The 12148-nt window shown below is 37.5% G+C and overlaps 2 protein-coding genes across 3 annotated transcripts; one reads left to right on the top strand and one right to left on the bottom strand.

Annotated features, from left to right (window-relative positions):
• Positions 1-1808: 1808 nt before the first annotated feature.
• Positions 1809-7238, bottom strand: phf23b (PHD finger protein 23b). Its single transcript, XM_034676460.1, has 5 exons — positions 6663-7238; positions 5453-5484; positions 4392-4484; positions 3671-4286; positions 1809-3527 (listed from the first exon to the last, which is right to left on the bottom strand). The coding sequence occupies exons 1-5, from the start codon at positions 6688-6690 to the stop codon at positions 3334-3336; spliced, it is 963 nt and encodes a 320-aa protein (XP_034532351.1). The 5' UTR covers positions 6691-7238; the 3' UTR covers positions 1809-3333.
• On the top strand, positions 5918-11839 carry elp5 (elongator acetyltransferase complex subunit 5). Of its 2 annotated transcripts, none has more exons than XM_034676462.1 (9): positions 5918-6027; positions 9094-9199; positions 9324-9384; positions 9500-9580; positions 9825-10036; positions 10214-10389; positions 10470-10565; positions 10674-10774; positions 10867-11839. In XM_034676462.1, the coding sequence occupies exons 2-9, from the start codon at positions 9145-9147 to the stop codon at positions 10973-10975; spliced, it is 891 nt and encodes a 296-aa protein (XP_034532353.1). In that variant the 5' UTR covers positions 5918-6027; positions 9094-9144; the 3' UTR covers positions 10976-11839. The 2 variants fall into 2 exon arrangements, with proteins under 2 accessions (XP_034532353.1, XP_034532352.1); XM_034676461.1 differs by lacking the exon at positions 5918-6027 and adding an exon at positions 8882-9002.
• The last annotated feature ends 309 nt before the right edge of the window (positions 11840-12148 follow it).

The raw sequence follows: 12148 nt of genomic DNA, 5'->3' as shown, positions 1-12148 counted from the left end.
ATAGCCACAGGGAGTTAAAGCCTATTTTTCATCTTTTTTTTTCAATCTGATTTTTGTCCTCAGGAGGTACACTGGATGGATCAAGATCTGTTCCCCCGCCTGCCTGACCGCTCAGATGATGGAGACCTCTCTGTGGGCGACGCCGGGGAGATGGTCAGGGATCTGGACGGACACAAGTCTCATTCAGAGACTTTATTTGTTCCAACAGAGAACTTTTTGCTCCAGCGCCAGAACCACCAGTACCAGTACAACCGCAAGACCAATGAGAAGAGGTGAGAACTAAATTGGAGAAACTTCTTTTGTGGGGGGATTTTTTAGGCACATGTAATGAAATAATCGAGGAATAAAACTTAAAAAATGTGATTTGGTGCAATGAAAATTGGTAAAGTAACTGATTTACTGCTACAGTCATTTATGTGAACTCATTGTGAATATATGATTGTGGATTTTTTAAAAGACATTTGGGCTGCTTTTGGTAGATATATACAACAGGTTAAAAAAATTTTGGGAGGAAAATTAATGGTACCTCAAATGTTTAGTACAGATCCTGATGAGAACATTTTTAAGTCATTGTACATAACAGTAACTAATGTTTGGGTTTTCTCTCCCATTGTTTTGTCTGCAGGAGGAAGGTTGCTCCTCTAGACTCAATCGGCAGCTTTAAAATGTCAAGTTCCAGAATCCAAAAGGTGAGTTGCAAGGAAATTCAGAAGGTGAAAGCTGTTTATGAAACAACCTAAAGGCTGTTGTGAGAAAATGTGACACCTGTGTAAATTGTGTCCTCAGTTTTAATGTAAAAATCACACACTTCTGATCCAAGATGGTAAACCTTAAAAGGAAGACTTGTAATTCTGGAACAGGAAAGTAATGGTACTGTATAAATGAGTACTATCTGTATCTCATTTGAGCATTTTGAGAATCAAACTTTGGTGTGCAGTCTTTAACAATTTTGAAAGTTCCTTGCCTTCTTGGATGAGGCTGACATGTGATGGTGGAGTATTTCTTTATATATGCAGACTTAACGCATAGCACTCCAGAGTGCACAATTTAATTGGCAGCTTTGTATGGTGTTTTTATATTTTTATTAAATTTGCTTTTATTGTGTTTTTATTATTTTTGTGAAGCACTTTGTTACTTGTATTGAAAAGTGCTATAGAAATAAAGGTATTAGATATATATTTTTCTCTGCTTTCTCTCTACACTATTTATGTTTATGTGTATGCATACGTATGCATGTGTGTGCATGTGTTTGTATGTGTATATATATGTATTTCTATTTATTTTATTACTTCTCTTCGTTTATTTTGTCATTTAAAATTATTTTTCAACTAAAATTTGCTTCACGTGTTTTCTATTAATTTATTTATCTGTTTATTTTATTTTTAATATTATCAATTTCATTTCACATGTCTGAGCCCCTGTTTGATTGTATTTTTGTCTTGTTACATTAAAAAAGTTACAAATAAAATATTTTAAAAATAAATTTAAAAAAATATCAAAGCCAAAGAAAAAACTGAGCATTGGTGTATTTTTTTCTCCTTACAGGACGAACCTGACATCAACAAGGAAGAATTCATGGAATAGACATCAAGTCCAACAACTGAGCTCTTCATATTTCTCAGCACAACTGTTCATGTGTCATCTTTTTTATTTAACAGTAATGATATTTATTCATCAACTCCTATTTAACTCACTGCTGTACTAACAAGTGAGACGCCTGTTGACTGACTCCCTCTAGTGGTGAGAGACTGTAACATGACAAACACTGCTGTGTGCTGACATTTAATAAAACTGCAACAGAACAACACTTTGTGGTGTATCTCTTTTATCAGAACAACAATATCAAAATGCACTTTTATGTTCCCAAAGACTTTTATTTTTCAAGCTACAGTTAAAGAAAACAATATCAGACTGCAGAAAATATAGATTTTGCTCGGGTATTTTCTCTCTTCACTTTCACATATGTACAGTTGTCAAAGAAAAGGATATGTACACTGAATTAAAGGTGTAGAGAGAGAGTGCAACTGCTACTGGAGACTTACCGACACTCCCACCAACAAAAAGAAAAAGAAAAAAAAAAAGCACATGGTAAAACCAAACAACATAAACATATGCCACAAACCTACGCGGCGTCAACTTATTTTCTGTACACTACAAACTTTGTTCTCCATGTGAGACAATCTTACGTCCATTCTCTGACGCGGGCGCATCTCTAACCCCGCCTCTCAGAAAGCTAAGAAATAAATGTTTACATGAAACAGAAAAAAAACTAAGAGTTTTTACAACCATTCATAAACGAGCCTCAGAGCCACTCTTGATATTGTAAAGCACTGCTAAACCTGTAGTCTTTCAGCAACCCCCTCCTTTAAGATGAACATGGAAAAACCACACATGAAACAAAAATTAACAGCTGTAAATGTAAATGTTGCTCATGTAAAATTAAAATGGCTATGATTGGTTAAAGAAGCCAGACAGGGAGAAACATTAAGCGCTCAAACATGAAAACTACATGCTAATCAAGAACAGGTTAATTAGCTGTGGCTCGTCGTATCACGAATACCACCCGCATACGCACCGGGAATGGTATTTGAGGTTTTAGAAAGTGCACTGCCGAAATAATTGTCTGTGTGCAATTTTGAAACGGAGCAATTTATATGTAATCGCGGATGCTGAACAATCTATGTTGACAGATTTGATGAATTCAAAGATCTCTTAATCTAGAGGAGTGAGTGTTTCTACATTTTAAAGGTTCAGTGATCATCACTGATGACCGAAAGGAAAAATGCAAACTCGGAAGTAAATTGTAAAAATAGGGCTGAAATAAAATGGAGCTGCCCACCTAGCTTCGTAACAAATAACAGGAGCGACATTTTCCCTCTCTTACACTTGCATTGATTTAAAGTTAAACTGAAAATGTTACTCCATGAGACACTAAAATGAAACTTGAACTGATTTGTCGCTACCCTTAAAAAAAAAAAAAAAAAAAGATACGAGTCAAAAATGCACCTTATCACCACCGGCACAGTCTAGAACAATAAAGCCAATTACTGTAGGAGTTAGGTTCAAAGAAGAAAAGAAATGATTCTCCACTGTCACTGTTGCCTTCTGTCCAGTTCTTCACAGTAGCCAAAGAAAACAAAAAGAGTGAGGGATAAATAAGAATGGTTGTGATTGTCAAAAAGAAATCCCAAAAAGTGACAATACGGTCGCCATCCAGGTGATGTTTCAGGCTGTTTTGGCTGTAGGCATCAATGAAAACAAGTGTCAAGAGGACAGCAATAAACAGGGGGGGTGGGGGGGAGTGCGTAAATGTCCGTCCTGTCCTCTTCACGTCTAGGGGTCTTTTTTGTTTCCTGATCGCCGCGTGTCCCTGCACTTGTGGCAGTAAAAGATGTCGGGAACGTTGGATTTCTTGATCTTCGCGCACGATAGGTGCACCCATATGCCGCACTGGTTGCACTCGATCATAGGCCGTCCTGCGAATGGCTTCCCACAGTAACAGGTGATCAAGTCCCATGAGTCATCCCCTGTTTTAAAGAATAAGAACACAGTCAAAAAGGAGCAGATAAAAAGGTGTAACAGGTGCACTAGAATTACCAAAGATATAAAAATGTTGTTGTTTGATGCCAACAGACATCTTAATATGTTGAGGACACAAACAAATTCATACCTGACTCCACCATGATGTCTTCGTCAGCAATCCATGTCTCCCCCTCACTGGAGCTCATCTCTGCGTCCCTCATTGACTCGTCCGGCTGCATCTTTTCCAGGCCCTGCATGCTCGGGTTAGAGCCCCGGAGCCCCGTCAGCTCGTCTCTGTCAGGTCGTACCTCCGTGTGTGTGTGTCGTGCCTCAGAGTCTGTCTCGCTTTGAGCAGCCGAGCTTTTAAGCTTCTTGGGTTTGGGCTGTTTTGAGTTTTTGCTGCGTTTGATGCGCGCTCTTTTCTCACCCTCACTGCTGCCACTATCTGCCGCCGTCATGGCAGAACCCAGTGACAGCTTTTTGAGTTTTTTGTCCTTCTTGCGCTCTGCCTTAGAGCTGGCCTGGCTATCATAGAGTGAGTCTTTCAGGCGCATCTTGTCCAGTAGAGTGCTATCAGAGTGCATGCGGCGGATATTTTTGCCCTTGTTTGCTCGAGCTTTGCGGACGAAAGTGTGGATGGTGTGGATGTCAGAGTTTCCATCTGCCCATGTGTTGCCCGTGGAGCTGCTGCCTCCACCACCGCCATCAGCCGACAACCCTGAACTGTGTGCAGAGCTGGATGATGTTGGGGACCATGAACTCTCCTATAAGACATCAAAAAGAAAACATTGAGATATTTCGTCATAACAGAAGGCAATAGCTGTCATTTCATTTCATAAACCTAAATTTCAAATTTCATAGGAGCTTACCTCTTTGGGGCTTGGGATGTAACCAGCATATGCAAGGACAAAGCTGCAGAACTTATTGAAGTCCTCAACAGTCCTCTTTTTCCTCTCTGGGGGCTGTAGAAAGAACAAAGACCAAGGTTTAAGAAAATGAAAGTCATCTAGACAAAATGCTATTTAACTAACCTCTTACATGTTGTCAGTGGTGGACAGTAACAGAGTAAATGTGTTGAGTACTGTACTTAAGTACATGTTTTGAGTATCTGTACTTTACTTGAGTATTATTTTTGGGGGGGAACTTATTACTTTAATCCACTACATTTCTATCAGTTCTCTAGTTACTCACTACTTTTGCTTTGAAGTCAGCTCATGGATTTCCTTCTCTTTTCTGAAATCTGACCCCTAAGACAGTAAAATGTGTTTGTGCAGTTCTGTTTGTCTCAGTGGTTTAGTCGTACCTGTATATCGTGCGTCTCCACGGTTGAACATGGAGCAAACACAGAGCAAATTTCACTCAGATCAGGCAGTTCATGTAGAGGTGGTAATGATGGCTATAATTCTCCACCTGAGCACCCAGGGCCATATCTTCAGCCCATGTTAGAGGTTTTTGAAATGAAGAATGATACATAATGTTTTAAATGTTCTCCCTGTTTCAAACCTGAGAAAGAGTGTTGAGCTACATAACATTTGTTTCATTCCAGATGAACATTTCAAACTAAGTTGTCTGTGCTTGGAGTAACTTAGTTTCTGTTTTTATTCCATGGTATAGTTTTTAGAGATGTCAAGTTATGGTTTCTAAATAAACATAATGTAACAGAATGTACTCCTATGTATTCTTGACTGCATTTATGTATTGTGAAAATACCACATTTGGAGAATTTTAAAGAAGTACTTTGAATACTTACATATTTTTCAAAGCTAGTACTCTTGTTCTTTAACTCAAGTAATAATCTGACAGAGCACCGTTCACTTGTGTTGGAGTAATATTTGATCAGGAGTATCTGTGCTTTGACTTCAGCAATGAAGCTGTGTACTTTGTCCACCACTGCTAATGTAGTATGAAAAATATCATGTACAGTACTTACCAAAGGTTCCGTTTTGCACGTCAAAAGTGAATCTGTGAGAGAAAAAAAAAACAATTTAATACTTCATAAATTCACATGTCGCTTATCCTTATACAGACACAAACAGGATTATGAAGCATTGGGCTGCATTGGCTTCAGACATGTGGACTAACAGCTAGCCTTAGCGTGCTAACACCGCTCCATAGCTTCAATATCTTAATCTGTGTTGGTAGCAGTGAACACAGAGAGCTTCATTTAGAGTCCTTTATGATATGTTTCTTCATATATACGAGTGCATACCCTTCAAATGAAAGATAATCAGATATGAATGAGTCTATAACACGAACTGCAACCAGTGTCACTTTGTGGCTAAGTTAAAACAGGTCTTGACATATCGAGGCAGCAGAATGCGTGTGTTAAGATATTAGAGGTTCAATATAATATTTATTTTTAAAGCGTTTTAAACAGGATTCCATGTGCCGACTGCAGAACTGTAAACTTGTGGTTTTGTATTGTTCAATGCTACCTGCTAACGTTAGCTAACACAACACGTCGTCCACTGAGACATGTTGAGGATCCATTAGGTGTCCATCAAAGTGAGTTTCCTCATGTATTTGAATATTTAACAGTTTGCACTTACAACAGACATTATGATTATTGTACAAAGTTAACTTATTGAGCTAACAATCGCAAAGCTAGTTAATCAAGCTAGCTTGTCGCTTCTCGAAATGCAAGTGGGAGGCTCGTTAGCAAAGTTAGCTCACATTTGGCATGGTTTTGCGTTAAATCAGCCTTATTGTCAACCTTTAATTTTGAGAGGATGATTAAAAGCCTTAAAGTGGCTTGCATGTGAGCTCATTTAACATATAAGTGGTGCGTTAAAGCGCGTTTTAAGTGAGCTGGTAGAGTCAGGTTAGCTAGTAGCGTTTCTGCTAAGCTGGATCGGCGCGTATACTAAATAGTAATTTAACTGAGAACACAAGACGTTAGCTGTTTCTATCAGATCAGTACAAATACTAACTTTAAGATCACTTTTAAGGCTGCAAAACAAGAAAACAAAAGTGGTATTATTATTAGATCTAGCATACGCAACCAGTCGCAACACAAACGTTAAGCATAGCAGAGAGTTAGCCGTCCTTCTGTGCATTAAACAACAACATAGAACAAATAAAAACCCACATAAGGATGATTTTAAATTGAGTTTGTATCTAATGGCTCTGTTGGAACATACCTTGGTGCTCAGCCATTATGTCAAGCATTGTCGCCTCACCGACAAGGCCTCGATCCTCGAAACAGAAGCTAGCCGGAGAGCAGCGGCCGTCGCGCTGGTCCGTTCCCCGGCGTGGCTTCACCTTACCGCCGGGCAACTTTAGCAGCAGCGGCAACCCAAGGACGCGGGAGACCGAAAAGACCCGTCCTGTGTACTCCACTTTGGGGGTCTGAGTTGAAATATCCCCCTTGATTTATGCGGATAAGTGGACAAACCGCCCGAACTGTCGCCAAACCAACGTTATTAACAAAATACTAATTCCTCTGTCGCTTAAAGCCCCTTTTTCTTCGTCACTGCATTTATATAACCGAGTAGATAAATATGCCACAACTGCGACAACAACTCAGGTAAACGCGAGTGCTAGATCATGTAGGTCCATGCTGAGAACTTCTCCAGTGAAGTTTTTCTTCGTTTCTTCCACAAATCGACGGGAGTTTTGACTTTATTCCGCACGGTCGTCTCGGTGCGCGGCAGAAACCTCTTGAGGCTGCCAGCGCAGTGTTTCGCGCGGGGGGTTCTGGGTAACGTAGTGTTACTGTGTGATCGTTCACCCGAGCTTTGACAAGGGTCGCGCATGCTGCCAAACTACAATCCCCATTTAGGTTTATGAAGCCAGCTGGGCTCATGGGAAATGTAGTTGTTGTCTCAAAACCCTGAACATGCCAACTATAGATCACTATCGACACATGCAGCACTGGACAGCTCTGTTAGTTTAACTGAAAGAAAAAGGTTTGCATCGTGTGATTTGATTTATGTATTTATTTAATTAATCTAATGTATTTATTATTATTATTATTATTATTATTATTATTATTATTATTATTATTATTATTATTATTATTATTATAAATCACATATTATTTATTTATTTTATTATTTAAATATCACCTATACTGTTATAATGTAAAACTACCTCTGCACTACTCACCACTGCAGTATTATTGTATTATTTTTAGCCTGTACATATAAGTCATGCCTATTTGTTGTTCTTTTGTGTTTATAGTTGATGTTATTATTATTATTATTATTATTATTATTATTATTATTATTATTATTATTGTTATGTTTGTATTATTATTTGTATGCCTTATTATTATGCCTTTGTACAAAGAGAGCATAGTTTACCAAGACAAATTCCTTGTGTGTTCATGTGTTCAAGCATACCTGGCCAATAAAGCTAATTCTGATTCTGATTCTGATTCTGATTCTGATTTATTTTATTTTTTTCTCAATAACTCAACTCAACTTTATCTATATAGCACCTTTCATACATAAAAACGTGCAGCCCAAAGTGCTTAACAGAATAACAGAGACAGAAAACAACAGCGATGGTGAAATTATAAAAGGCAGGATTATAAATAGAATACTTAAAAATAAAATAAGATCAATACAGTAAAATCAATAAAATAAGTAACAGTGGAAAGAAAAGTTGAAAATAAGGTAGCGTTAACAAGATCGGGTGAATACAAGAGATAAATAGATAAATAAATCATTAAATAAGATAAATATATGTTAAAGCAATGATTCAAATAATGATGGTTAGAATAATGATAATAACAATTAAGATAATTAAAATAATGCAGTCCAGGGCTAAAAATAAATTACTCCATATTAAAAGCTAGATTAAAAAGGTAAGTCTTAAGTTTACTTTTAAAGTGGCTTAATTGTTTTTATTGTTTGGTTATTTGCTTTAATGTTTGCATGATGTAGAACAGGGGTTCCCAAAGTGTGGGTCAGGACCCCCTGGGGGGTTGCGAGACACAAATGGGGGTCGTGAGGTGTCTTCCAGAATGTTTTTTTTTTAAAAAGTTATCTAAAGATATGTGTTATTATTACTATTATTATTATTATTATTATTATTATTATTATTATTATTATTATTATTATTATTTTAATTTCTTTATTATTGTCCATTTTTTAACCTTGTTTTCTTATGTTTATCTTCCCTTTTGTTTGTACTGCTTATTATAATAATAATAATAATAATAATAATAATAATAATAATAATAATTATTATTATTATTATTATTATTATTATTATTATTATTATTATTATTTCTTTGTTTTCATTTTTTTATTTTTTTTATTTTTTTGTATTTATTTATTTTTTCTTCTCTTTGTTGGTTTTGTTTTACTTATATACAATTATGATGTAGAATGGTACCCTGAAGTGACACACTCCGGTGCTGTGGGGGCGGTATGCACCTTTTTAACTTGGTTGCAATCCGCCAGTAAATCAAGAGAGGAAGAAGACACATGCAGCACTGGACTTAGCCGAGGAAGCTGAACATCCTGTATAATGTATATTTATGCGACTCCTAGGTGCTTGCTATTTAATATTTAGAGAGGCTTTCATACCTCTGCTGTTAAAACCCTTTTTTGGTTTTTACAGAGTTTTGAAGTTTTGACACGTGGTGAATCAACTTACTTGTTTGGTTGCACAATGCTGACTGAATTATTGCACGGCGCTGACTCTGGAGGGTTTCTTATTATCCAAGGTAAATGCTTTAAAAGTGACAAACATTCTGTCTTTATTGGGGACAGTAACAGAAGTGATATATCTGAAACCAAAAAATAGTACAACCTACAACAAATTCAACCTATCCATGTTTGCATTTGTAGATTCTACCAGTTGTTCTGGTCAGCACCTCCTAAAGAGTTTCATCAATGCTGCTTTGAACAGGTATTAACTAGAAATATGTGTTGTGACAGGTCATGTATGTGTTATAAAATAATGCGTTACAGTCATGCATACGTTCAGATACAATCTTGAAACCCATCTTAACTTATGGATGTAGAGAGGAAGCTGTCCATGTTCTTGGCTTTGATGCTTCTGTGGAAGAGCTGAGCAATGGACTAAAAGGATCAGCCATTGGAAGGTAACTTTGTTGCTGAAACAATCGTCAGATCAACCTAAAATGAATAGCTGCTGTCTTTTACATTACATGAGTTAATTTATTAGGCTTCACTAGTTACATTCTTCTTGTTAAATCTTTGTAACTTGTATTTTCAGGGGCTTTAGACTGCTGATCAAACAAAATGCATTTTAATAAGTCATCAGGAATCATCTAAATCATAACCATTTAATCAAACGGTCCATTTACTTTGATTTCTGCACTTCAGGCTCCACTTTCACAATGCTTACTCAGACCCCCTTGGCTGGACTGATCAGCCAGCTTTCACAGTTCACCAGTTCTGTTTGGAAGAGCTCACACATCTGCTCAAGCAAACGGCAAACTCCAAATCCACTGTCTTAGTGATCGACTCTCTTTCTTGGATCTTGAGACACCTTAGTCCTCCTGCTGTCTGCAAGACTCTTCATCAGCTTAGAAAAGGTGACAAAATATATTTTTGGTGTCAGTGTGTTTTCAGAGTTTTTCTTAGATTTTATTAAGGAGGTTTGACAAGTGCAGAATGTTTTTGTCAATGTGACATATAGTACAGTTAAGTGGAACTTTAAAATTCTGCAGTAATTCCCCCATTCTTACAGCCTTTTTCTGTGTTTTCATTAGGGGGAGCTGTGAGAGCTATTATTGGTCTGCTGCATGCGGATATGCATCAGAGTGGGACTGTGGGGAGTGTGTGTCACTTGGCTTCTTCAGTTATCCAAGTAGCACCTGGGATGAAGGGAGAGGAAGCAGTGGCTAAAATTACAAAACGCTCAAAATCGGGGAAAGTTATACAAGAGGTAAGCAGATTTTTCTATTTGTTTATTCTGTGTTCCTATACTGAGTTAAAGGATCAATAACTTTGTGTTTTGGTCCGTAGGAGGAGCTTTTCAGCATCAAAGAGGATCTTACAGTCATAGTACAGAGCAAGCCCAGCCAACCCGGACTCAAACAGACTGACTCAGAGGAAAAGGAGGTGCAATATGACCCAAGCAAAATCTATCTTCACAATAATCTGATCAATAGAATTAAGATAAGTGTCAGATATGGGAGCACTGAAAACTGTCCTTTGTTGTTTCCTCAGGCGGACCCAACAGCCAACCTGACCTTTAACCTTCGACTGTCAGACACGGAGCGTGAGGCCAAGGAGAAACTTGCTCTTCCTTTCGTCTTCAGCAAAGAGAAGTGAGAAATGTTTCACAGTTGTAGAATTCCTCTGCTGTCATTTTTTCTTTGTACTGCAACCTTAAAATGCTGTGACCTTTTCCCCCTAACAGGAAAAGTGCTCTGCTCCACTCTGGCCCCGGTTCAGGACGGATTCTGTACGAGCCGGATGCCAATGACGACTACGACCAAGAGGACCCGGATGATGATCTTGATGTTTAGCCTTATGAGTATAAAACCCACCAAAGATATTTTTTATATCCCTCCCATTCAGGACACCAACATTCAAAGACTTTACAGCATCTTATGGAGCTTTAAAGATACATGAAGATCATTGTAAGCCATCTGTATTATGTTTATTTAAGAAAGAAGTGTTTCTCCTGAAATGATTGATCACTTTTTTTGTATCTTATTGAATACATTTATGCTGTTATCTACTTTTAGTTGATACCGCTTTTTTGTTTTTTTCAGAAAGCTAAGTGTTGTGTACATGCACAATGATTTATTGCACAGGTCTGGACCTATTCTTGTGACCCAAGTTCTCGTGGACTTTGCTTCAGATGTTAGGTTATCGTTATTCTCATGAAGCTGATATTTAGTTTGAATACTTCTGCAGACAGCCACGGAAATAGGCCAATTTTTGTATTTCCTCAGGCTGCCCCAATTGCCGGTAATTCCAGAAATCTGGCACATCCCCACAAGACGCCTTGCACAAAAATAAATACGTTTTAGATTATCAAAAATGGCACATTTGATCAATTATTGTAAAAAAATTTAAAAAGATTCTGAAGCTAATTTTAAGATAAAACCATGCATTTCAATACTTTGTTGCCCCATGACGTCTGGGGAAAATATGACACATTACTAACTAAGAACTAAGATTACTTGAATCCTACTTGTAGCCTTTTTTAGGTTTTTTAATTAGCCTATTAGTTATTGTGTGCAGCTGCAACACCTCAGGACAACAGGAGTCTCCAGTCTCTGGCACCGTTATTTTGTGGGGGGGGGGCACAAACTGAAAAGTTTGGAACCCCTGTCCAAGTGTAAATAAATAATAAAAAGATTGTCTGGAAATAAACAAATATATATTGGGCTTGTCTTTTGTTGAAAAGTTATTGATCAAATTTGATGTCTACACTAATATCTACCCATGTAGTCTACATTATTATCAATAACCAGCAGCCACAATAACTGGTGTTACAACTCACGTGTGTGTCTTTAATTTTCCCACATTTTCTAAACTTAATATTTCACAGTTTTCTTTGGACACTTCAGATGCTGTAAGTTCAGCTAGATGTAAATAGCTAAAAGTCTAAGAGGAGGAATAAGAAGGAGGAGGGTTCAGAATACAGAGGAAAGAACCCAGAATTGTATTGCCCGACATGGAAAGCCCCC

The sequence above is a fragment of the Notolabrus celidotus genome, chromosome 23 (assembly GCF_009762535.1).
Source record: "Notolabrus celidotus isolate fNotCel1 chromosome 23, fNotCel1.pri, whole genome shotgun sequence".
In the NCBI taxonomy this organism is placed as follows: Eukaryota; Metazoa; Chordata; class Actinopteri; order Labriformes; family Labridae; genus Notolabrus; species Notolabrus celidotus.
This window is presented reverse-complemented; position numbering and strand designations above follow the sequence as displayed.

What these genes read in the sequence shown, in the direction of transcription:
- phf23b (XM_034676460.1), bottom strand. Translation starts at nt 6,690, where the DNA reads ATGCTTGACATAATGGCTGAGCACCAAG. An exon ending in ACATCCCAAGCCCCAAAGAG is followed by an intron (nt 4,287 to 4,391) that starts GTAAGCTCCTAT and finishes GATGTCTTATAG; the next exon opens with GAGAGTTCATGGTCCCCAAC. An exon ending in AGACATCATGGTGGAGTCAG is followed by an intron (nt 3,528 to 3,670) that starts GTATGAATTTGT and finishes TCTTTAAAACAG; the next exon opens with GGGATGACTCATGGGACTTG.
- elp5 (XM_034676462.1), top strand. Translation starts at nt 9,145, where the DNA reads ATGCTGACTGAATTATTGCACGGCGCTGACTCTGGAGGGTTTCTTATT. An exon ending in AGGGTTTCTTATTATCCAAG is followed by an intron (nt 9,200 to 9,323) that starts GTAAATGCTTTA and finishes TTGCATTTGTAG; the next exon opens with ATTCTACCAGTTGTTCTGGT. An exon ending in CTGACTCAGAGGAAAAGGAG is followed by an intron (nt 10,566 to 10,673) that starts GTGCAATATGAC and finishes TTGTTTCCTCAG; the next exon opens with GCGGACCCAACAGCCAACCT.